Source organism: Megalops cyprinoides, chromosome 16 (assembly GCF_013368585.1).
Source record: "Megalops cyprinoides isolate fMegCyp1 chromosome 16, fMegCyp1.pri, whole genome shotgun sequence".
NCBI classification, from domain to species: Eukaryota; Metazoa; Chordata; class Actinopteri; order Elopiformes; family Megalopidae; genus Megalops; species Megalops cyprinoides.
This window is the reverse complement of record NC_050598.1, coordinates 2129435-2156564: the sequence shown is the minus strand read 5'-3', so window position 1 is coordinate 2156564 and position 27130 is coordinate 2129435. Positions and strand designations below refer to the sequence as shown.

Sequence of the window (27130 nt, the reverse complement as noted above, 5' to 3'; positions counted from 1 at the left end):
TAATGACAATATACCGAGTCATTATACTAATTCAAGATATCTCTAATTCTAGTCATATTGAGCTATTATCATTGACCATTGAGCACACTTTGCCCACAGTTTGTGTACCCTGTATGTGTTAGGGTATGGTCATTCTTGTTGAAATGTTGCCCATTCATATGTAAATCGTGTGTTGCCACTGTTATTTAGCTAGCTAACATTACCTCGATCTCACAGTCATCTAGGTAATGTTGTCTAGCTAGCTCTTTTAGCTCGCTAAACACGGATTAAATATTAGCTAAGTAAGTGTCCACCAGCTGGCTAACAGTTTGTGTACCCTGTATGTGTTAGTGAGATTTTAATTAGTATTGAAATGTAGTCCATTCATAGGTTAATCGTGTTTCGATACTGTTATCTAGCTAGCTGCTAGCTACCTCGTGTTCGCATCTGACAGTCATCTCGCATGACAGTCATCAGATGGGTAGCTAGCTAGCTAGCCTTTTTAAAATCACTAAACACGGTTGAAATATGAATGAAGCTAAGTAGGTAGCTAAGACCACCCTTAAACGCTCTGGCAACCCTAAATAACTGAGTAGAAAGTAGATTTGTAGTGTCGAGTGTCCACTAGCTGGCTTAACTAGATTCATTTACCCACCCAAGCCTCGTTTTGAAATCAATATGGCGACGCAGGTGAAAAAGGCGAATAAACATCTGAACCTGGAACCTGACTCCTGTGTCCTGACCGACACCCCGCTGTGACAGCAATTTAGCCTGAACCTAGTTATGGGTGAAACTGCCCCCTCAGTTTCAAATTCCTTTGCCACAGTGATTATAATGATTAAAGATCTCCATTACTCAGTTTTCACTAGTTGAGAAATGATTTTGACACGACACAATTTCAATTTGTCTAGTCATAATTCCACTCCAAGATATCTACAATGAAATTATGAGTCATACAATATATGTTCAAGGTACTTCTTATCATAAAGAATTCTTATCATTAGCTTCTATGGGACCTTCGATTTAAGATATCTACAATTCATTTCTAACTAGTTATAATTCCAGGTCAAAATGCCCAAAATGTAATTTTGACTAGTCATAATTCAAATTCAAGATATTCTTAATTCACTTATGACTAGTCATAATTTAACTGTAGATGTCTTAAATTGGAGGCTCCATGGAAGCCAATGCTGAAAGTTCCTCCAATATGACTTGTTATAGTAGAATTAGAGGTATCTTAAACTGAGTATGACAAGTCAGAATTGAATTAGTCATCCTGAATTAGTATTAGAACCAGTCATAATTCATAATACTATAGATAGAGTGACATGGAATTATAACTAGTCATAAATTAATTATAGATATCTATAACTTGTATTATCTTGGGTAATTAAATGTTAAAACAGCTTTCCATTGTCAGAATTACTAGACAGAATTCAGTCATAAATATCTGAAATGCAATTATGACTAGTCAAAATTAAGTTGCGTTTAGAGCGAAAATTGAATAAAGGAGATCTGTAATGATTACCATCACTAGTGGCAAAGGAAGAACTGATATATTCTTTGTGAAGTGAAGATCTGAAAATCCATTTTAACTAGTCAAAATGTAATTGTGAATAGTCAAAATGTGTTTCTGACTAGTCAAACCTATTTAACATATATCTTAAATTGTCATTCTGATAAATCATAATTTAATTTTGACTACTCAAAGTATAACAATGACTTGTCAAAATGTAATTATGACAAGAAAGCTCAAGTGATCAAATGTTGAAATAGCTTGCCATAGTTATTGGATAATCAGAGATTGTACAGGGATGACCAATACCAGAGTATAAAATGGAAAATGAGAGGGGTCCTGCCACTGAATTACAGTAAAAAGAAACCAGACTGACATGTATTAGAGTATCTGACATTTCACAATATTTCTTTGAATAACACAGTAGGTCATGACCATTTTTGTTTCTTGAAAAGCACCTGCCAGAGTGGCTAGTGACTCTACACCTTTAACCTGCCAAAGAGCTAATCAACCCACATTATTGCTCACGTGCATGCATGCATATCTGTGTGTAAGCATGTGTGTGTGTTTCCTTCCCTTAATGTAATTAAGTGTGAGAATAGGATGAGTCTGTATGGTTTGTATATTTTTTCATATTAACAGCATAACAACACAGGCACTGCACACAGGAAAGGAAACCCCACTGTTCTGACCAGTGATGCTTATTTCCTGCCCTTGATGATGTCCAGCAGGAGATACACACACACGCATGCACACAGACACACAGCACACAGTTGCACACAGAAAACACACACACATACACAGATTTGTGGCCTATGTCCTTACGCCTCAGCACATGCATGCATTATTCAGGTAAACAGAAGGCGTGTCAGGTGACCCTCATGCATACGCCCTTTCCTGACTCTAGCACGGGGGTGACCTGTCACTGTGGTGTTCACCCTCTCTCTTCAGGGCAACCCTTTCCAATACGTAAGGGCTGCACACTAACCATTTAGAAAAAAAAAACAGCTTTAAGGAGGTTCTATCCCATACAGCGTCCTGAACCTGACCTTTCAGACAATGTGTGTGGACCTCTTTAAACTGGACCATGACAGGAAGACAAGCAGAGCATCAACAGCAGTCTTCAATAGTGACCACACCTGTCATTCTGAGAACAAAACCAAACATCCAGGAAGATGGAGGCAGAAACGATCATGCTTCCTGCAGCCACGACCAAAACCCAAAATAATTACTAAACTTGATCGCTTATAAAAAAGCCTTACATCCTAATAAGATTCTACAATCTGGCAACCCTATCACAAATAGTCAGTCTTTCCCCTGAAACACCTGGCCGAGGTCACACGATGCCCATTTCTCTGTGGACCAGCTGGCAGAGGTCACACGATCTTCCCTCTGCAGTGATGAAGCAGGACCAGCACCATCCCATCAGCTTGGCCCACCATAGTTGTCCCCTAACTGTCCATACACAACAGTAATGATCTGAGCAGAACAGGTCCAGCAGCCTGGAACAGCAAACACTCATTTACCCCACAGGACTGTCAGCAGTAACTGCATGCATCCAGCAGGGGGAGCAGCGACCAGATGAACAGAGCAGTAACTATACATTACATTACATTACATTACGTCATTCAGGAGATGGTCTTATCCAGAGCGGCTTCCAAATAAGTGCATCACTATGCTAAGAGTAGCTGTTGAGAAGTATTACAAGAGGTGAGTAAGATACTGGTAAACTAGTATAGAGCTCTTTTTTAATAGAAAATAGGGGGAGAGAACATATACGCACATGCATAGACACAGACACACAAACCTGACTGCTCTTCCACCAGTCAGTGTTAATCAATGCAAACATCCACCAGTGATTAACACAGCTGCTGATCAATCAGTCCAAGTAAGTCAGTCAGTGTGATCGTTATACTATAGAACACACCTACCCCCATAGTCACCCTTATGCTGTCCTAATTCTGTACTACACTGTGTAGAAACCCTGACACAGGAAAATTCAGCAGGTCACATATCATATTCTGGACTTAAAATTAGGCCAAGTTTGCACATTAAGAACCAATAGAAGTCCCTTGAAAGTACATATGATGAGATCTAAACCCACAAAACTGACTGATGTGTGGAGTATCCTTATATTAACCAATCATTGGCTAGAAGCATCACACCAGATTCCCCAGCAGCTACTGCACATTGAGTGGAATTTTGGCAGCTGAAGTGCCCATTGTGCCCCACAGCCTCTCTATGTGGTACTCAGCCTCGGAAGCAGACTGGGGTTCTGCCTCTAGCTGCTATACAGCTCATACAGCATGGTTGCTGCAGTTGTCCATGGTGCTGACAGAAGGAGAAACTGAAGCAGAGGGCAACTACAGCAGACATACAGAAATACACAAGAACACATATGCAAACACTGACACACACAAATGCTCCCTCAATTCTTACTATCATACTCATTCAGACACAGGCATACACTCTCATGCACACATACTCTCTCTCTCTCTCTCACACACACACACACATACGCTCACACACAAACACACAAATGCTCTCACGATTCTCAGAAATGCCACAAGAGGTCAGTAAGTGTTGGGGGTCCTAATCCTGACAGTTTATTGTCATAACAGAGCAAAAGGTGCAGCTCCACAGTGCACTAGTATCCCCTTCCACACACACACACAGGCACATTCATGCACATATATACGCATACAAGCACATATATGTACAGTGCATGCCACTGTGTGTTGACCCCACACTGCGCACACTCAGACATGTTTCTATCCTGATTAGAGTGGTCTCTTCCAAATGATGCAATTCTTCCTGGAGGAATGGTGTTGTATCCATCCAACAGAGTTCCAGACACTTGCAGAATCTATGTCAAGGAGCAACGAAGCTGTTCTGATGGCTTTTGGAGGCCCATTGCCCAATTAAGACACTTTAGATGGCGTTTCCTTTATTTTGGCAATTACCTGTAGCACACTTTGCTACACATACATGCATGTAATATAGTACATGTATAATACACAAAGATACACATACATACACATATTGTATAATATACACGCTACACTAAGCTACACATATGCATACACTGCTGCTTGAAAGTATGTGAACCTTTTGTGCAAGTGTAGATTTTTTTTTTTTACCATTAATTAAGAAGAACCTTTTTATCTGACATAACAGGCTTATATTTACCAATTCAAACATTGGTTTAGAGGAAATCATGTGTGGTAGAAAAACAAAATGAAAAAGAAATTACTGCAAGTGCAAAAATAAGTGAATCCTGAGCACTGGTTAAATCAAGTAGCTAAGTAGCATCAGGTGGGTAAATAATTGGGTACCAAATTAACCAATCAAAGGAGAGATCTTTAGGAACAAGTTTGGGTGGGACTCCGAAAAATAGAAATAAGAAACCTGGTCAGATTGCTGTTACCCATACAGGTGAATGCAAACACACCATGTCAAGAGGAAAGGAGATCTCACAGGAGATCAGGAAGAGGGTAGTGAGAGTGCATCAGTCTGGGCAAGGCTATAAAATCATCTCAGAAAGATTTGAGCTCCATTAGTCCACTGTGAGGCAAATAATCTACAAATGACATGATGGCAACTCAGCCTAGAAGTGGATGTCCTTACAAAATATCTCCAAGAGCCACAAGAAAAATAAATCAGGTAAAAGGCAACACAAACATAACATCTAGATTTTTACAGACCTCCCTTGCATAATCTCAGGTATCTGTGCATGCTTCAGCAAGAACATTGAATCAAGATGGCATTATAGGAGGGTTGCCAGGAATATGCCTCTGCTGTCAAAAAAGAACCAAACGGCCCATCTTAAGTTTGCTAGAGACCACCTGGACAAACCTGAAAGTTTCTGGAAGTCCATTCTCTGGACACATGCATCCAAATTTGACCCTTTTGGTCACAATCAAAATCACTATGTTTGGCAAAAATCCAACACTGCCTACCACCAAAAGACCCTTATTCCTCTATTTCGCTCTACAGACTTGCGGTGTCACTGGGAGATGAGAGAGAAGTTGATGTTCCAGCAGCTACAGGCACCAATGAACCTGAACATTTTGAGTACACCATTGGTTACACGAAGAGTGAACAACTGCAGAGCCTGGAAGATGAGGGGATGTCTCATCTGCTTGTTATGCATGACAAGATTGATGAACTGAGAGTCGACAGAGGAGACACACCAACCATGGACAATATGAACAATGACACAGCGAGGAGAGTCAAACCTTCTGTAGTAGAACAGGTATCTGGGTTGGTAAGGCTTACTGATGTTGCTGCATTATTGCCTCGCAGAGAGTTCAAATTGCATGGTGGTTTCATCTCAGACTCAGCTTCAGATATTAGTTACAGTAACATAAGCAAGCAAATTGATGAGGGTCTAAAGGAAAAGTTTCCAGAGTCAGAGATCATTCGTACAGTGTTGAAACCCATTAATTTAACTGTAGCTGAACTGAAACGTTTCTTAAGATCTCACCTTAGGGACAAAGGTAGCACAGAGCTTTTTCAAGAATTAAACAACGCTAGACAGCAAGACAAAGAATCTCCTCAGCAGTTTATGTATCGAATTATGGGTCTTAAACAGAGAGTTCTATTTGCATCTCAGCAAAGTAGTGCAGACTTTACTTATGACAAAAGGCTTGCGCGGGGTGTGTTTCTCCACACATTGTATCAGGGACTAAACAAAAAATCCAGTAATGTTAGGAGACATTAAGCCTTACATTTCAGACTTGACTGCCACAGATGACTTCATTTTAGAGCAGATCACTAAGGCAGCTGCTGAAGAAGCAGAAAGACAGAAACGTTTAGCTACAGTTCCTAAATCCAAACCTTTGACTGTTAGTTTGTCTCAGTTATAAGACAGCAGTCAGTCAAATGCTTAGACTTCTCAGAGAAATGTTGATGGAGAAGTTCAAGCAAACCGCTCTGCAATCATCAAACTGACAGCTCAAGTTTCAGCTCTTCTAAAAACCTAGAGAAGATGATTAGTACTGATCGCACTGTGGTTCAGAGTCAAGCTAGTTTGCCACAGACAAATCATAAACCTGCAGATAAAAATTAAAGCAATGGAAAATGTCAAGAATGTCTCAGGCAAGGTCACCAGAGGTGCTCATACTGTTTTTGCTGTGGCCAAGAAGGACATAGAGCCGTGGGTTGCTTAAAGAGAGGTTCGCAGTCGGGAAACTGGGTGAGGTCACTGGTGAGGGACACCTAGTGGCCAAAGTAAGCATATCGTCCCATCCCAAAGTAAACTCAAGAGTCAAAAGCTTGTCAAGCAACCTCAAAAACATGACAAACCATCTAAGAAACGTGTAGCTCAGCTCATTGGCAGAAGGTGTATGCTCTCTTGTTTAATTACTGGGATCCACACAGAAATGTTATTACACACGTTAGACAAGTTAGCATAATAGGAAGAGATTGGATTGAAAAAGAACGGCCAGATGTGAAGATTCAGTCTATTGCGAGCTTGACAATGAGCTATACATTACTGCTGCCAATGGAACCGTCATTCCATTTGAGGGATGGATTGAAGTGCTCCTTGAACTCAAAAGTAACCAGCAGGGAAGTATTGCAATACATGTGCCTTTGCTAATTAGTCAGAGCTGTGTGGACAATCCTTTTTTAGGATTCAATGTTATTGAGGAACTGATCATAGAAAACAGTGAGCAACCTGGTAGTATTCTCAACCTAACAGCCCTGCTTAGTGAAGCCATGAACGTGAAACAAAACAAGATGAATAACATTGTTTCATCCATTCAGATCATGGCCAAAAGGGGGAACAATGCTGTTTGAGCCAGTCATGGAAGACTCGTGCCCAGGTGGATTAGAGCTCTTTCTGTCACTTATTGATGTTCCTAGTGGTTCTTCAAAGATGATCAAAATTCCGGTACAGAACCACACACAGCACAATGTTTATCTTCCCCAGAGAACCGTGTTAGGTGCTGTCACACAAATAACCAAAGTCAGACCTGTTATTGAAACTGTTGCTCCTGATATAGGTAAGAGTCATAAGAAACACTCCGATCAGAGAAGTGAGCGCCACAAACCTCATTTTACTGCTGAGAAATGGCATCTACCCGTCAACTTAGATCATCTCCATGAGCATGAGCAACAGATTGTGAGGAAGATGCTTTATGAGGAATCTGATGTCTTTGCAAAAGAAGGTGGAGACATCAGTTGTATTCCAAATTTGCAACTAAAGATCAATCTCAAAGAGGAAACTCCAGTTCAAAAGTCCTACAACTCAATTCCTAAACCGCTATACAAAGAGGTGAAGGATTATGTCCAAAACCTTCTTAAAAGAAGCTGAACTCAGAAATCCACATCGTCATACTCTTCGCTAGTCGTCTGTGTTTGAAAGTAGTCTACGGCTGGGTGTTGACTTCCGAGAGTTAAATCGCAATACCATTCCAGATCAGCACCTGCTCCCACGAATACAGAATCTACTGGACACTGGGGATTCACTTGCTTCTCCATCCTAGACCAGGGCAGTGCTTATCATCAAGGCTTTGTTGATGAAAGGTCAAGACACATCACAGCCTTCAGCACTCCCTGGTATTTATATGAGTGGATTCAAATACCATTTGGCCATACTAACGCTCCAGCTGCATTCCAGAGGTATATGGAGACTGTTCTGGAGGCTCTTCGCGATGCTGTTCTCCATATCACGATGACGTCTTATGCTACTCCAAGACATTTAGTGAACATGTTGAGGACTTGAGAAAAGTGCTTCACCGGATGCGGGCACATGGCATTAAACTTCGGCCTGGTATATGTGAGGTCTTTAAGTTCAAGATCAGGTACATTGGTCGGGTTGTGTCAGGAGAAGCCATTCAGATAGACTAGAAAGATCTGGAAGCAATACTGACACTCAAAGAGAAAGAGCCAAAGACAATCAGCGAATTGAGAACATTGCTTGGATTTCGGAGTTATTACCAATCCTTCATCCAGGATTTCTCTAGGCTTGCTCAACCTTTGTACAAGCTACTGCAGGGTCCTGATGACATGAATCCGACATCAGCAGCAGAAAAAGCCTGTAAAGGCAGACAAACCAGGAAAAAGGAAGGCTAAGGGCAACTGTCATCCAAAACACCCATCAAGTGGACTTCAGAACACCAAGCGGTTGTGGCAAGATTTGTGTACATGCTTACACATCCACCTATACTGGTGTATCCAGACTTCGACCTATCACTTGTGTTACACAGAGACGCATCCAACACAGGCCTAGGTGCTGTTCTTTATCAACACCAGCACGGTAAACTTCGGGTAATAGTATGTGGATCCAGAACTCCAGCAGAGCGCAATCACCACCTGCATTCTCTAAAGCTTGAGTTTTTAGCCCTCAAGTGGGCAATATGTGATAGGTTTAGGGATTACTTGTACTATGCACCAACTTTTACCATGTATTCCCACAATGATCCAATGACTTATGTTTACAACACGGCTAGATTTAATGCTGTGGGGCATCGCTGGGTTGGTGAACTGGCCAATTTTCATTTCGATATAAAATACAGGCCTGGCAAGTAAAATGCAGATGCAGATACTCTTTCGAGGTATCTTGTGAATCTACCAGACAACGTGAGTGTGTACACAGAAACTGTCACCTGATGTTGTTTCCGCAGTGTGGCAAGGAGACAAAATGGTCAGAGATGATGATGTACCGAGGGTGGCGTCTCTGAGGCTCAGATCATCAGACAACATGGAGGGCAAGATCCAATATGGCCATGTAGTCGAAGCCTTGTCTAATACAGATATCAAGACCGCACAGCATGATAATCTTGTAATTCGAGAAGTGATCACACTTATGGAAAATGACTGGATACTAAATGAGAAGGACAAAAGGAACATGACCAGAGAAACAAGGAGACTTATACATGAGTGCAACAAACTTGAGCTTGAGGAAGGAATTCTGTATAGGCATTCTGGAACTCGGAAACAGTTAGTTCTACCAGAGAAGCTGAAATCACTGGTTTTGAAGGATTTGCACAACGACATGGGTCATGTCGGATCAGATAAAGTTATTCACTTAGCACGGGAAAGATTCTATTAGCCCTTCATGCAACAAGAAGTGGAAGAGTATGTAACAAAGAATTGTGTTTGTATCAAGCAGAAATGGCCAGACATTCCAGAAAGAGCACCGATGGGTTCCATCAAATCCAGTTCACCATTTGAACTTGTCTCAGTCAATTACCTACACTTGGAAAAGAGTAAGGGAGGCTACGAGCACATTCTAGTGTTGGTTGACCACTTCACGTGCTTCGCACAAGCTTACCCTACTCGTAACAAATCTGGAAAACAGCTGCAGAGAAAATATTTCAGGATTTCATTCCGTGCTTTGGATTCCCTGAAAAACTCCATCATGATCAGGGACGCGAATTGAAAATAGTCTTTTCCAGCGTCTCCAGCAACTTGCAGGTATCTCTCATTCATGTACAACCCCTTACCATCTGCAGGAGAATCCTGTTGAAATATTGAATTATACATTGTTGAGCAAATGCTCCGTAGGATGATTGGAAAGAACATTTGCCGCAAATGATTCATGCCTATAATTGTACGAGGCATGAGGCAACAGGATACTCCCCATTCTTTCTGTCGTACAGAAGATCACCCCGGTTGCCGATTGATCTGATCTTCAACCTCAAGCCTGAAAACGAGACTCAGACCCATCAAGCTTTTGCACAGAAGTGGGCCAGGAAGATGCAAGAAGCCTACAAGATCGCTTTGGAAAACAGCCAGAAGTCATCGGTGAAAGGGAAGAGGTATTATGACAGAAGGGTGAAAGGAACAACTCTTCAACCAGGAGACAGAGTCCTCGTAAGGAACCATTCAGAGCGAGGTGGTCCGGGAAAACTCCGTTCCTATTAGGAGAAAAGAGTGCACTGCGTAGTAGAAAGAGTTGGGGATGGACCTGTATACAAGGTTCAACCGGAAACTGGTGACAAGTCATTGCGCATGTTACACTGGAACCTTCTGTTACCTGTAAATGACCTACCTGTGGAGAAGGACATTCTTGAAGCTTTGGTAAAGAGAAAAGAGAAAAAAACAGAACAGAAAGTAACTTACCTGTTGAGAAGAACCTTCCTGGTGTAGTGGTAAAGAAAAAGAAGAGAACAAACACAGTCGCACATGAAGAAGAGGCAGCTGAGAGCTCTGAAGAAGAGGAATGGTACTATCCGTTCATGCTCTAAACCCCGTGGAGCCAGAGTAATCTCAGACCAAAGAGGCCTCAAACAGAAGAAAGTACTAGATTAAGAGCGAAAGCTGAAGAGTTTCGTCCACCCACAGCACAAGAATTAGAACGTGTTCATGACGGTAATTCCAGGAAGCTAAAGACCAGGTTCAAGAGGAGAACGAAGCGAATGAAGAACAGGTTCAAGATGAACTGGAGGGGTCTGTTGGATTGGACTTCAGTCAGTGCAGATGTCACCTGCTGGATGAGAAACCAGAAGCTATTACAGTGATAAAAAGGAGGAACAGCAAACACTAAGAAGATCTAGCAGAACTGTTAGGCCGAAAGAAATGCTGACTTACGACACTCTAGGTGAACCATCATTCAGACAAAGTCAAGTCAATCCGGTTCAAGCTTACCTAGTGCCAGAAGTCTAGTCACTTACCCTGGTGCAAGTCAGTTTCCCTGGTGGCAAGCTTTACCTACATGGATGTACTAAGTGACTGACTAACTGAAGATGGACTGACAGTGTAGATGCCAGGAGACATCTAAAGAAATTAGGGGAGAGTGTAGTGGACTGGAAATTAATTGGGAGTTAAAAACAGTAACAGTTCATAGATATAAAGAATAAAAACAGACACCCCTCTATTTTTAGTTTCACCTTTTAATCACATATATTGAACAGCCTCTAAAACAGAGTAATACCCATTTCTATGAGATTCAAGCTTATTATATGCTATTTAACATCAATCCTCTAGATGGCACAGTGCCAGCAGTGATAGGAAAGCCTCTGGTTCTGGCAAGGGCCAGTAGGCAAAGCAATAAGAGAAAACGTGAGAAGATCTAACACACTAACCTGTGTCCGGGTTTCTGTCATTCTATCGGTTACCCCAGCTCAGGCAACCCCGCATGAGACCGGTAACATACACCAGGAGATTCTTGAACAGGACCTCATGCCGTAAGTCAGGGTGCTAAAGTTGGGCTAAAAATGGGTCTTCCTACAAGAAAACAACCCAAAGCATTCTAGCAAATCTACCAGATGGAATGGATCAGGAGGAAGAAGATTTGTATTTTGGATCGGCTAAGTCAAAGTCCCGACCTAAATTCAGTTGAGATGCTGTGGTAGGACCTGAAGCGGGCAATTCATGCCAAGCACCCCTCAAACCTCACTCAATTGGCTGAGTTCTATAAGGAGGAGTGGGGAAAAAATCCCTCAAAGCAGATGTCAGACTAATTAGTGTCTTTAAGAGACGTTTACTCAAAGTTATCACTGCTAATGGAGGTGCCTCAAGCTATTGACTGAGGGGGTTCATATATTTTTGCACACATTAAATCTGAATTTTTGTTACATTTACCACTTTTGTTAAATAAACAATGAAAGTGTGTATATATATATTTTGTTTATGTTCCTTATTTGGAATGTCTTTATTATGAATTGGGGTTTAGGTAAAGGTTTTATTTATTAAGTTTGCTTCAATATTTTATGCAAAAATAACAACCATTCATGTAGGGTTCACAATATTTGAAGCAGAATTGTATATAGTATAGTGTATACATAGTACACAAAGATACACACACATGCACATATAGCATACTGTATACACTACACTAAGCTACGCACACATGCTCACACAATATAGAATATACAGTGTGCTAAGATACACACTAAGTAATGCTGAGCTACTGCAGTGCAAACAACCCAGCTACACAACTAGATTATTTATACATAATTCCTTTTTTCATGTCATCACATTCAAAGCAAGCTATTCATAGCTATTTTCGCTATTTTCAGTGTATATATGTGGTAATGAAAAGAAACCAAACAGGAGGAGGTTGAGCGACCATACTGCAATGAAAGAGGCATAGGGAAGAATGGCTGACAAGCCCTAAATGATGAATGCTGTCTTTAACCAAGCTCAGGCCATTCACTACAGTCTCCCACAGAGCAGCCTTCTGAACAGGGTCACCTGGATCCTTTCAATCAGTGACAGTGTGTAAAGTATCTTCTCCCCAGGAGGGTGGCATTCACTACAGAGCCCTCATTAGAAAAATTCTTAGTGCCACAGTGCCTCCCTTGGTTCACACAGGGACCCTCAGCACAGAAACTAGACAACACAGATTTCATCTAAATCACTGATTCTCAATCCTGCTCCTGGGGCCCCCCTGCTCTGCACGTTTTGCATCTTTCCCTGCTCTACCTACCTGACCGACCTCATCAGTGGCACTTTTGATTAGCTGAACACACCTGATTTAATAAAGAGCATGTTAATTATTTCAATCAGGTGTGTTTGGAGCAAGGATAGGCTGAAAATATGCAGGACAGGGGGGCTCCAGGAGTAGGATTGAGAAACACTGATCTAAATGAACAGGGTAACAAAACAGGGTTAATATCAATGTGTGTTAGAGGGTGCGTTTGTGTGTGTCTGAGAGAGAGAGAGAGAGAGAGAGAGAGAGACTGTGTGTGTATGTTTGTGTGTGTGTGTGAATCTCTTTCATCTCCACATTTGCTCCCTCAGTGTGTGCAGCAGAGGTGAGAGGGGGAATGAGGCACAAAGAGATGACACAGGAGGTTTATAGGATCTGTGATGGACGCCTATGATGAAAAATCCACAGTGGAATATACATGCATCTACACTATACACTGCACAGGATACTGTGTGTGTGAGAGCATACAGACTGTGCAGTATACTGTTCTAAGGCATGCCTATTTGACTGTTTTCTTCTAAAGAAAAGCAGAACACATATGGGCAAATAATCCTCCTCACAGCAGTGTAAAATTTAGTGAGGAGTAATCAGGGAGATCCAACTGTTTCCTGCATGAAAATGTCATTTTCCCCCTTCTTTCTCCCAGGGACTTCTGATACCAGTGAGATCCCTGTTTGATGCCTTTTCCCCACCCCCTACCAGCCTCACACACTCTTGATAGAGAAGTGTTGTTGTGGTGCTTTAGCTATATAATAAAGCTTACAGCCCAGCTACTCACTGCAGCACATTGCACCATATTATGTATATGCATGTAATTAATGTGCCATCAAAAGCGTTGGAGTTCCTCAAAAAAGATTCAGGGCGCTAGACCGTAGCTAATGACACCATTGCACTGTAGCTAGACCTCACTGAGTTTATGACTGTCAGCATTACTGTTTACAGTTTCAGAGCCCCAGTCCTACGGACTATCAGTCAGCCTATCATAGTGTCAGTCAAGCAATCAGAGTATCAATATCTGAGTATCAGTTAGCCATTAATAGTATCAGGCAGACAATCAGTGTGTCAGCTGCAGTCTTTCACACCCATTGTAAACCCCTCCCCCCATTAACACATAGCAGCTCAGTGCCAGTGGCTGCTTCACTCAGCTTCACACAGCTCATCTAACAGTGTGCTTTAGAGCAGCAGCTCAAATAAAGATACTATTACAGCAGCAGTACAAACAGAGATACGATATCCCTACATCAGCCTGGGAGCAGGTATCAGGGCCTGTCAGAGACCCAAAGGGCAGGGGGGGGGGGGGGGGTTATGTTTCTCAGCCAGGCTGCTGTGCTTCTGTCTGACAGCTGAGCACAGATTTGATTTTTCTGCTTTTAGAAGGAATCCATTTTCTCTGACCCCAAATCAATTAGGTACCGCCCATTTCTATCTGGCCGTTATTGTCACATAAAAGAGCCCTAACTACCTCTCCCTGTGGGCTCCCAGGCAAAGTGCAGATCTTGGATTCCATTTCCCAACTCTTACTCTTACCTTACCCATCACAAGGCAAAAACATAAACTTATCCTGGACCAGCCATCCTGAATAACTTTACCCAAAACAGTTTCCCTTAGACAAGCATGAACAGCTCTTCTCAGTCTCCTCAGCAAATTTCGTTAGCAAAGATTCAATAATTGCTATGTATTATGTCAGGTAAGATAATTTCATGTTTAATATTTCAGTTTTTTTTCTCCACAGCCTTGTATCAGTTCTGAAATCACTGTCAAACCAATGTTTTTGAGGCTGTTAGTAATGTATTTTAGTCAACCAGACTCAAGTCCTCATCATGGCTTACCATTACTCCTAGCTGACATTTGCTGATGGTCTTGCTAATCAGAAAAGACAACCAGTTACTAGCAACTACTTAACTGTTGCTAGGTAGTTAGCATGGCTGAATTTAGATAAAGTTAACTCTACCTTATATTTCAAATATATGGCAGATTTTAAAAAATGTAAAAATAATGTAAAAACAACTCACATAATGTATCAAGCCTAGTTATTTGTATGTAGTTAGTTTAACATTAACCTTTTCCTTTAAATTATTTTAGCTAATGTTAGGATGCTGACATCAGATGACAGTGGTGGGTTTGTAAATTCAACTTAAAAATCCAAAACTAGCTAGTAAAGTAAATACACAGCTACCTAACTTCATATATAGCTAGACAGATAAATACATTTCTGACAGATTGATGAATGAATGAATGAATGAACGAATGAACAACTTGTTTGAGACAGCTTTGGAAAAAGAGTGCTTGGGGCCCCTTGAAAACAAAATCTGCCCCTATAATCAAAGTGATAAAGGCAAAAATGCCCCCAAAATTATCATAAATGCAACTACTAATCTACAGTTTGACTGAGCTTGAATCAGTAGGCCAACACTCACAAATATGCAGGCAACAAAGCTGACAACTGTTTGGCTCATTCCATGTACATGTACATTTCATGTAAATTGTAATATATGTAATTCACTCTGGATAAAAGCATCTGCTAAATGACAAGCAATGTAATGAAACATACTGCAAAAAACATACTGGCCCTCAGTACCGGTGCCAGACACACAGGTCAGGATGCAGTAAGGTGGTATTTTTACTGGTTTGTTGGCTGTATTAATGTTAGATAGCATGGCTATTACGTCACTCTGAGATAAATATACAGTATATATTTTCCTTCTTTTTCACAGAGCTGATCTTGTCCCTGAGAGAGAAACAGCAGGGCTCGGCTCTGTCCCCACTGTGTCTGGTGTAGCTCCGTTGCATCTGTTTGTTGCGGTGTGTAAATGCTTTGGCAGCACACTGCTCTTTGCCTGCCAAATATGCCTGGCAGTCACAGAGGGGGACCGTGAGCAGGTCTAATGATGTGTGTGTGTCTCTATTGATCGGCATGCAGACAGCAGCATTTGTGTGTGTGTGTGTGTGTGTCCGTGTCCTGCCACCTCTCAGTGCAGCATGTATGTGTGTGTTGTGGGTCTGTGTGTTTATGTCAGTACAGCATGTGTGTGTTTGTGCATGTGAGTGTGTTTGTCCTGCCACCTCTGTTAGTGCAGTGTGTCTGTGTTTGTGTGTATGTGGGAGTATAGTATGTATGTGTATGTTTGTGTCAGTGTAACGTGTATGTGTGTGTTTGGGTGTGTCCTGCCACTCTGTCAGTGCAGTAATGTGTATGTGTGTGTTTGTGTGTGTGTTAGTAAGTAAGCCAGGGAGGGAGTGTGTATGTAGCATGTAGTGACGTGAAGTGTATCTTATTGTGCTTGCATCTGGTTCAGCTGACATCCCTTTGGCATTGTCTACACACAGCTAGAGGATGAAGTCGCGATCTGTGTTTCATGTGTGGTGCAAGTTTTTAAGGAGGGAGTATGCCATAATATGTACTGTGGTACAGTCATGGCTTCATAAAGTCTAAAAGCTTCTTCACTGCATTAATCACAGTGTTGATTCAGTAGCTTTATCCACAATGCTGGGAAGGTCTCTGCTTCCAGACTTAGGACAGTGGCTATTCCTCTTTATTCTTCCTTTCCTTTAACTCCCTTGCTCATGTCCTTCATCTTTTCATCCCCTTCTCTTTTTTCATCCTTCCCTCTTGTACTCTCTACTTTCTATTTTGGTCCCTACCTCTCTAACGCCTTTCCCTCTCAGTCCTTCTCTTTCTCTCTCCTGTCTCCCTCTGTCCATCTCAGATTCTGCTGCTAAAATAGTTTTCTCTTGGCACAGTGGCTCTGAAGGCAGTTGCCAAAGTGTCTCCAGATCTGTCCAATACAGACACACTGTAGCAGTTGGATGGGCAGATCAATGCAAGATTAATTTTCTTCCTTCTCTTTTTCAATCACAGCCTCGCAGTTATCCACTGCATAGCTTTCTGGTCTGTCTTGTCCCTTTGCAATTCTGCCCCTCTAGTCTCTCTGCCCAAGTCAGAGACCCATAAAGTGCTAATGGGACTGAAGTGAAATGCTTCATCAATCCTGTCAGACCTTGTATTACATTGCCTCAACAGGTGGAAAGGCTAAAGGGGCCATATTTGAACTTTGTTTCAGGTTTAATGTTTTTTATGGATTAACAGATTATTGATAAATTGAAACTTTAGTAGGTGATAGATAATTTGTTCTTTCTATTACTTCTTCCTTTGTGTCTTCCTTCTCTCTGTTATTCTATCACTATGATTATATCTATCTTCTCTCTCTCTCTCTCTCTCTCTCTCTCTCTCCCTCTCTCTCACACACACATACACACACACACACACACACAAATCAAAGCCAAACAAATGTGAGAAGAGTGAGAGACAATCCATCTGTGTGTGTTTCTGTATTTTTCCTGTGCATGTATATGCAAGTGTGTTGGATGTCTGTGATGCACATGCATGTTTGTGTGTGAGATTCTACCTGACATAATGACATCTCCCTGCCACTCTCAGGTGAACAGACTGGCTCAGGTGAGGGTCCCGCAAGCACAGTGCGGTTGGCCATTTTCCTCCTGTCCAGCAGGGTTGTTACAGCCAAACTAGACAGCGTAAGGCCCCTGAGTTTACAACTGCTGGCGGTCAGATGAGACTGTCTCAAGAGTGCAATGGAATTACCAAACCCAGGACTGACCTCATGGCATTCAGACCTCCAGCCAAACCTCTGCAGGTCTCACTCCTCCTCCCTTCTGAGGCTCCAACAGTGACCGATACCACCATCAGTGGTGGAGTTGAGCTATACAGAGGAAAAGGGACCCATATCTCCATCGGTGGTGGAGCTGAGCTATATAGAAGATGCTACAGTGTAGTGTCATGCAGAGCTTCCCAACCACTGGAATGGGATCCAGTAGCCAGACTGTCATTGGAACACGACTGAGTCAAACTAACAACGTCGAAGAGATGAAGTCAAAGCAAGTTTAACTAAAACTAGAAAGGACACTTTGAGACCAAATTCGAAGTTGGCTTGAAAAAGCCTTGTGTGGTAGTAGCTAGTGGCTACAAGCTTTTCTCTGAATGCTTCAGAGAGGTATTTAAACAAAAATCCAGGTGCACATATGTAATGCGTGAGGTAAAAACCTCTGCATAGCATACATAGCACAACACAACTATGTTTGTTAATGCATTATACCTGAGACATCTAATGTTTAAATACAATATGCTTGATTCTGTAAAACAGACCAATAACAGCAAGACAGTCTGGGAAATAGTAAGCAGGCTGCAATTCCAGCTGGGTTCATTTAACACAGAGAACAATGGCCCCTGGGTTTCACAGCAATGTAGCAGGGTGATTTTGGATGTTAATCAACACATGAGCTGACAGTGTATACTTATACCTACCTGTGTCAGTGCTCCGCCCCCTTAGCTGTGGTGTTTTTGTTTTTCCCTGTCCATGTGCTTTTGTTTTCCTTGTGTTCTAGCCCTGCCCCGCTCCACGCCTGGTCTCCACCCGCCTGATTGCCTCATTGCCTTCACCTGCCTGCCTGCCCACCTGCATCCCATCTCCTCGTCACCCCAGCCCTATATCTTCCCTGCGTGTCTCTGTCTGGTTGTTAGTTGGTCACAGTGTGTAGCACCTGTTACATCCCCGCCATTGTTTCTGTCTGTGTGTTTTTCCTGTTCTTGACCCTGCCCGCATCCAGACCTCGTTTTTGCCCCGCCTTGCCCCGGTTGCCTGATCGTCTGCCTGCCTGGTTACATGTCAAAACCTTGACACGGCTAACATTACAGCAACATCTCAAAGATGTTACACGGACTCTCTGTGCATTTTCAGCTGTCCCTGCTTCCCTTTTCCCCACATCCTCACGCCAGACGCCAGAAGCTGTGGCTAAAGCTGTGAGATGTATGGCACACTCAGCAGCAGCTCATCATATTACTGGGGAATCCTTATTTAGAATACTCCAATTATTCCATTCATACTGCTGATATTGCACATGATTAACACAGCTGATACCTTTGTTTTAGGAATAACAGCAGCGCTAGACTGAACTGGAGGGCCACATGCATTATTGCACATATGTTACCTCTGTGTAGAAGCTTCACAATGCCATTTCATAAGCTGTTATGTTACATGTGTTAGCTACATATGTTCTATGTATTTACGTGAAGCTCACCTCTCTCAGCACTCATTAGCATGATTCTAATGATCCACTGTTACAGACTGGACCTCCTTTACCATAAGTTTGTATGCGTTTCAAGCAAAGCTTCCACTGGTAATCGCTGACTCCTAGTGCAAAGCAAACAGTCGCAGCCCTGTTGCATGAATAGAGTGAGCTTGGCTTGTTGGCAAGTGGCGACTCTTGGCGTGAAGAATGTCTCACTATTCTCAGACAGATGTGTCTGTGAATAGCTGGGCCACTATGCCCGCAGTGTTGTTGAACTGGAATTGAAGTTTCGATCAAAGATTTTTAGACAATCCCCACACAATCAACAAACCCATCCCATCCTCAAGTACAAAAACCCCACTCACTACTTTCCTTCTCAAGTCAGCTGGTCACAATATCCCTCCTCCACTCAACTCCTCCCTATTTCTATTCCTGTGCATGTTGTCCAGAAGGGGAGGCGTCAGCAACGTCAACCCACGACAAGCTGTGTCCCCTCAGACTCTAAGCCAAAGATCTGTACCCCTATACCCTCATCATCAGCCCTGCCACTTAATGCATTAAAATTCATACTAACTGAATGTAGAAATCTGCCTTTAATAATGGTCTGACTGGAGGAATGCTCTGACAAGAAATATTTATTACCGGTGTGCAGAACTGTCGTTTTTTCGATTAATCGTTTTTTAAAATTCGTCCGATTTGATATCGATCTGTAAAATTTATGGATCAACGTTTTAGGCTAATATGCATTTTTTCGGTTTTCTAGGTTCATTTCCGCAATGGTTAAACATAGCCAGAGAATTAAATAGACAGGCTCTGACTTAGCCTAACTGTCGTATTAAAGGCAATTACGAGTCACCCCCCCCTGCCCCCCCCATTACATGTTGCTCTCTCGTTTAACTTTTAACATTTAACGACCTGCGAACGCATAGAGGGAAACCTGTTACATACATTTTTTTACTGTGATGCAACCTCTCAGTGTTTACCATGGCTAACCCTAGGGACGACATAGGAGAGAGACAAAGCGACCAGCTGCTATTCACTTTCAATGAGAGTTGGTGATTTAAAGCAACAAGACACAAGTGGCCATTAAATAAAATAGACTAGACTCGAGGTCTGTTTTTTGCGACACGGCGACTACGGAGTGAAGGCAGCATGACACATGTTGCTGAAACAAATGATCCAACATTTTGCTTCCAGTCAAACATGGAGGAGAAGCTTATCGTGGCAGTGTCGGGTTTTCCCATACTCTACAATTTGTCTCTTGATATGTACAGATATAAATTAAAAAATGATGTGTAGAGAAGTGCGTCCAAAATCATGGAGATGCCTGGTATACATATTCATATATATGTGCACTGCAGTCACAGCTTTTTAGCTTTAACTTTAATACAGTGCACAACCACTACCTATCTACCTAGCTAGCTAGCTAAACCAAACAGCAACACTTTCTCACGAATGCAATGTAATTTAGCACAATTCAAGAGAAACGTAGTTGTTCATGTTCGTTTGCGAGGTAGCTAGCTAGCTAGTTGTTCATAGTAGGCTTGCAAGAAAACGTTGTTCACAATTGCAAAGTTGCTACTGGCAGTGAGCTACGTTTTGTCAGTCATTGTAGCTACCTTACAAACCAGCTTTCCCTGAGCTAACTAATGCAAACACATTGCTGTTTCATGTTATCAATAAGTAGGTAATGATACAGGTTGGTTTTGTTTTTAAGGAACTATACCTATAACTATATAAGGAATGTGTTCCTCAAATAAAAATATTTTGGTATACAAGCCTTTGGCTTTTTCTTTAGTGGTTTTCACAATTTGTTTCCAGTGACTCTGCATTTGTAAATCTGTGTTCCCTTTAGAGCTTTTTATACATCTCTCCAAATATGGAAAGCTGCTATGTAGTATTTCATATCTCATTCCTATCGGATCGATATTGAATCGGAATCAAATCGAACCGTATTGAATCAAATCAATAACTTGTGAATTATAATCGAATCGAATTGGGGCATCTGTGCCAATACCCAGCCCTAATATTTATCACACAAATACTCAACTGATCTGCGGTGGCAATGACATGATCATGACAGGAGAGTGACGCAACATGGTCACAGGATCCGCCTCACTGCTGACCGGTCCTAGGGAGGACCAGAGCTCAAGGGTGCCAAGGTGCAGCCGGTCATGTGACCCTCTTTGGCTGAGACACAAGGCGGCAAGCTATGCCATGAGCTCCACACCAGGGCAGCATTTCCTCCCAGCCCAGGACATGTCTGCTCACGGCCGCAGCCGCAGCCCTTCCAGCAGGCGCAGCTGACGAGTGCTCCCTGTGTTCCATTATTCATCACATCTGCTTGGGCCTTCTGACGCTCCGCTCATTTTCCCATGCATCGTTGCACATCTCACTCAAGCAATTCTGGGGCAGCCCCACCCGGGACTCAAACCTCCAACCTTCTGGTAACAAAGACCCATCCCCCTAACCCTGCTCCACCTCTCTGCTCTGCTGTCAATCAATCCAGTCTAACACTGTGTTACAGAGAAAGCAGGAGAGAGAAATAGAGATGGAGAGAGAGCACATTAGCAGGAGGGGGGTGGAGAGAGCAGAGGTCTCTGGGGACTCTCTATCCCTGTTAAGTAAAAGAACAGTCTTAGGAAGATGAGGTTTAATTAGGGAATGAGGAGGAGAAGGAGAGAGATGGGGCATAGAGACCGAATAAGAAGAGAGGAAGAGGGGAATACAAAGGAAAAATGAAGATGGTGAGAAAGAGAGGGGAGGAGGAGGGACTGAAACATCCCCTGTGTTTGGCAGAGATGTCTTAGGGTGGTACTGCTCCACTCCTGCCATTACACCATGGGATAAATGACATATCTCGGGAATAAAGGGTGTCACTGCTGCCAGGGTAAGAATTCTGCTTTCTTAAATTTCAGGACAGAGAAATTTAACAAACACTGAATGAGGTGTGTGTGCCACTTTCAAATCTTGTGACTGTTTTTGTGGAAAAACAGCTTCTAAAACCAAATCAACAGTAATAGTGAGTGACGTGCACAGAATCTAGAGCTCAAAGTTTGAACGTTGCTGCCAGTGATCATGTCACACCAATAAAGCTGTTCCAATTATACACAAGACAGCAAGAGAGAGAGAGAACACAAGAAGCTAATGAGAGTCAGCTCCACACTTATGACATCGGACACAGTGAGGAAGGCTGCTTTGACAACTTCCAGATAATGTTCTGATGCTCTCTCTAATGTGGCTTTGAGGAATAATTTTAAAAGACAAAAGGATATTCCCAAAGTGGAGGTGTTGGTGTTAATACAGCACACTTTACATTACAAGTTCCAGTAGTGACACATTTTAACAGCAGCACTGTGAGCATCTGTCCAGGGCCATAGAAACAGCCAGTCACTTTCAAACCAAAGCATTCCAGATATGGAAGAAACTCTACTGTGCTCCTGCAGTCTTGCTCATAAAGGAACAACTGGAATGAGAATCTTCATTCATCTACACAAAGACACATTTGGAGTAAGATTCTTCCTACATTCTAACTCATAAAGGAACATTTGGAGAAAGACACTTCCTGCATTCTCAGTCATATAGGAACTTCTGGAGTAAGACTTTCCTTCATACATAGCTTCCTGCATCATGTCACCTCCCTCCCCTAAATAGCTATTAACACATATCAAACAGATATTCCAAAACATCCACAGGAAAGATTAATCCACTATCTTTTAACAATGGCACCTTCATACCAATAATCCAAAAGCAAAATGTGTTCCACCATGTTCAAAGACTGGCATTCAAAATGTTAGCAGCCAAATAGTGATCAATCAGTCACTGGTCATCATCAATGGTATATGTCACTTGTTATTATAAAAATAAAGCTGAAGACATAATTACCAAAGTGATGTGTGAAATAAGCAAATTACTCTGATACTGTGTGTGTGTTTGTGTAAGAGAAGAGGGAAACACAGTGTGAAAAAATAAATAAAAACAGACGGAGGCGATTTATGGGTAATGTTGGCTCCCCTGTAATAAGAGAACAAGCTGGGTGCAGTGTGGACAGGAGTCAGTCTAGCCGATGGGCTCTCTGCATCACAATCACTCAGAAGTAATAGTTAGCCTGCTGCACACTGCCAGCTGCAAGAGGACCTCAGAAAGTGAAGCTAGGGTGCAAACAACTGCTGTTAATCATGCTATCCACCTAAAACTTGGTCTCATGTAAAAACATCTGTTTCTTGCAGGTATTTACACCTCATTTTGCCTGATCTTCTGTAACAGCAAGCCCAACTTATTTAACAAAAACAAACTCAAGATGCTCCTGTCCCATCAGGTGTCTTGGGGAATTATGCCACCCAAAGTATGTTTGTTGAATCAAACCACAGATGTTCTATATATGGGACTGCTCACACTGAATGTCCCTGTCTCTGCCACTGTTGAGGATATGAGCATTCTGAATTGCTATAGCTTTTTATGAATGTTCTTAAAGGGATGTGGTCTAAAATCCACAGCATACCAACAGAGCAGCAGCCAGTCTCCAACCTGAACCTCCCAGATAAGGAAGTACAGAGAAAAGCAGGAGCTGAACCTGGTCTAAACATAGACTATCTCTGGTAACAGTTCACCCATATACTCCACTTTTTAATGTCACTGTACTGCTGACAGACTTTGCTGTGAGATCAGCAGGTCTGACAGAGAGAAATGCAGAGGACAGGGTAACACATTCAAGATGGACAGCATCCCCAAGGTCAAAGGTTAAAGAGCCATCGTGCAGTCAGGCTCTGGGATGTTCACACACACTTGCATACACAGGCACGCACTGACATACACAATTACACTCTCTTTTGGGGCTGTTACAGTGCTGTTAGGACATGAATCTGTCACCCACAGCAGTGTCGCACAGTGGCCTGAGGAGACACATGGACCTCACCGTGGAGCTCAACGCAGGGCCCTAAGGAGACATGTGGAGCTCAAAGTGGAGCTCAGTGCTGTGCCCTAAGAAGACATGTGGAGCTCAATGCTGGGCCCTAAGAAGTCATGTGGAGCTCAATGCTGGGCCCTCAGAACACACATGGAGCTCAGTGCTGGACCCTCAGGACACACATGGAGCTCAGTGCTGGGCCCTAATGCTGTCAGGCATAACTATGGGACCGAGTAAGCTGGGGGAGGTGCACATATGCACACAATATGAAGGAAAGACAGATCTGGGACAGCAGCATAACACATTAGGAACACACTTACATCACACCATCACTCACACACATAAATCCACACATTCACATTCACATATACACACATTCACTCAAACACACATACATTGTTGTTGGTTATGATGAGTCCTGTTCATGAAGGTTTGTGTATGCTGCTAATCACACGCCATGTGTTTCAAACAGCAGCACAGTAGCAGTACAGACAGGAAACCAGAGCGTTGCAGGTTTGAATCTGTGTGTAAGAGAGATACAAACTACTTGTGCAAATAAGCTACTGTACTAACAAGTTCATGATCAGCTCAGCAGATTACTTATGCAATGGAAAATGGATGACCAAATTACAAACTACAAAATGTCATAAAGACAAAAGTCTATTTAGAGTACAGGATTTGTACAGAATTTGTGAACATGTAGTATAAGGTTTCCATGCCCATATATGCTGTGAAACAGATAATAAGAACTATGCTGATATTATGTCGTTATGAATATTTATTTATTAACTTAGTTGCCATGGGGATTACAGCTTCAGATGTTCAATGTTCCTTCAGATGTTCAATGTTCCCAGTTTTATCACTGTATACAAGCAAAATCATTCAAGCACATATACCCTCATAAAATTGATTAATCTTAGGCTCCTGAGTGGCCCAGTTGGTAAAAGTGCTCGTTTCAAGTGCAGGCCTGAGCCCTAAAGCCTGGGTTTGATCCCAGCCCTGTTGTCAGCTGATGGTGACTGGGACCCCAAAGTTGCTAAAGGGGGAGTGTAGCTCAGACAGGGGTTTGCCCACCTCATCGCACACCAGTGACCCCCACTGGTCAGTCAAAGCACCCATGGTCTGCTAGTATAGAGCTGTGTATGAAGGGTTCTACTCCGACTTGTGTCTGTGCAGGCTTGACATGGTTACTGTGGTGTGTAAAGAAGCAGTGGCTGACATCATGTTTCAGACGAGAGCATGTGTTTGGATAAGCCCTCCTGCTCATTCATTAGCAGTGGGGTTTGCAGCAATTGGCTACTTATCTCTGACATAACTGGGCATTCCAAATTCCAATGCTCTGAGAGCATCAGATACTGGCAGATGAAATTGTTAACCATCTTCCTGAGACAGCTAACCCTAATTAATGCAAATAACATAGAAAACCCATACCAAGCAACATGGGAGTACATACTGCTTTACTTTAACTTCAACATACACTTTATGTTGAGGCCAGGCAGTGACGTTAGGCTCCACAGAGCAACATGTTGCTTTAAAATTTGATCCCCCAAAACCTGACATGGAGCCATTACACCTCCATTACATACCATACTCCATTACATCCCACACGAAGCCAGCGCCTCACAACTTTAAGGACCTCAACATCTCCTTTCGACATTCAAAAATGTGCTGGCCTGCTCTGCCACCATGGGTATGCATCATCAGAGGCTGACAGAGTTCATGTGGTGAGAGCACAGAGCAAGCTGTACACACACACTCCATGCTAGTCCAGTGTTACATGAACATTCTCCTCCCCAAATTGCCAACACATACAAGCATTCCACAGTCATTGAGCCTACAGTTTATGCTCGTGACCTGGATGTTGTCACACAAACAGCACTACCATTTATGTGCTATCATGCGCCTTGTTTTGATACACCATGTTGAGTCTTCCAGTTTTCACAAAACCATGTTTATGACTCCCAGTGCAGGACACTCTCTGAGCCCACCATCCATCCCAAATGGGAGAATGCTCAAGCCGAAAAAACCCAACCACAGCTGTGGTGCCACAGCAGTGAAAAGGATAGGGGCAGATTCATTTATAAACACCTTCCAAATGCAAGCACTGAGAAAGAGCCACACACAAACACTCAGAGGGAAAGAGAGTGGGGAAAGAACAGGCAAACACATATCCCCATCTCCACACAAAAGCTTCCCTCTCTAGCCTCGCACTGAGGAGAGGAATCCGGGATCACTGAGAGAAGGATGCCTCAAAAAGACACACCGCACGTCTGTAATAAGGGAGCACAGAGACAGGCGAAAAAAAATCCCAGCATGAGGATGAGAGGGGTGCTTCACACGAGAGAGGGAATGTGAGGAGAAAAAGGCCATGATTTTAGCCCCATCTCTCCCCCTTTTTCACACACGCGTCTCACACTCACTCAGGGACCGCAGCTCCACTTACCTTTGTAGTCACAATGCAGAGACAATCCATGGTATTGAATACAAACAGGTGGATTCTCGCTCAACCCCCCAAAAAGAGGGCAAGACCCCACACCCTCCCCAGCCTTCCCCTCTCCTTCCGCCCTGCCTGTCCCTTTCTTTCTGTCTGAATGTCTCCCTTTGATTAGACTGACTGAAGCTGAGAGGGAGAGAGAGGAGGGGGGAGATGTGCAGAGAGAGAGGGAGGGATGAGCAGGGGGGTATAGAGAGAGAGGAAGGGAGAGGGAAGAGGGAAAGTGGGGGGTGGGATCCAAAGAAATGCGTGAAACGGGGAGAGAGAGAGGGGTGGGGGCATATCAGTGTCTTTCTGCCTATGACAGGGAGAGACAGAGGGACAGACAGAGTTGAGGAGACACGGGGGCAGACAGACAGGGATGGACAGATATACGGGATAGAAAATGGGAGGCAGGGACAGGGGAAAGGGGAACAGAAGATAAGAGCAAAGAGGGGAAGTGCTCCACCGAGAAAAGAGAGAGAGAGAGAGGGAATGACAGCAGAGCAGCAGCGTAATAAATGGAAGCAGGAGAGAGAGGGAGGAAGAGAGAGAGAGGAGAGAGAGGGAGGGAGAGGAAGAGAGAGAGGGAGAGAGAGAGAGAGGAGAGAGAGGGAGGGAGAGAGAGAGGAGAAAGAGGGAGGGAGAGGAAGAGAGAGAGAGGAGAGAGAGAGAGAGAGAGAGAGAGAGAGGGAGGGATTTAAACAGAATGTAAGAGAGAGGGAAGGAAAAGGAAGAGGACAGAGAGAATGCTGTATGTATGAGTGAGAGCAAGCGAGAGATGGAAAA

General features: G+C 42.9%; 1 protein-coding gene across 1 annotated transcript in view; it reads right to left on the bottom strand.

Moving 5' to 3' along the window:
- Positions 1–26495, bottom strand: part of LOC118791641 (disks large homolog 4-like) — a 117169-nt gene extending 90674 nt beyond the window's left edge. Inside the window, exon 1 of the mRNA XM_036549081.1 lies at positions 26312–26495. Within this exon, the coding sequence (XP_036404974.1) occupies positions 26312–26341 (30 nt within the window). The 5' untranslated portion in view covers positions 26342–26495. The remainder of the gene's footprint in view (positions 1–26311) is intronic.
- Positions 26496–27130: the final 635 nt, after the last annotated feature.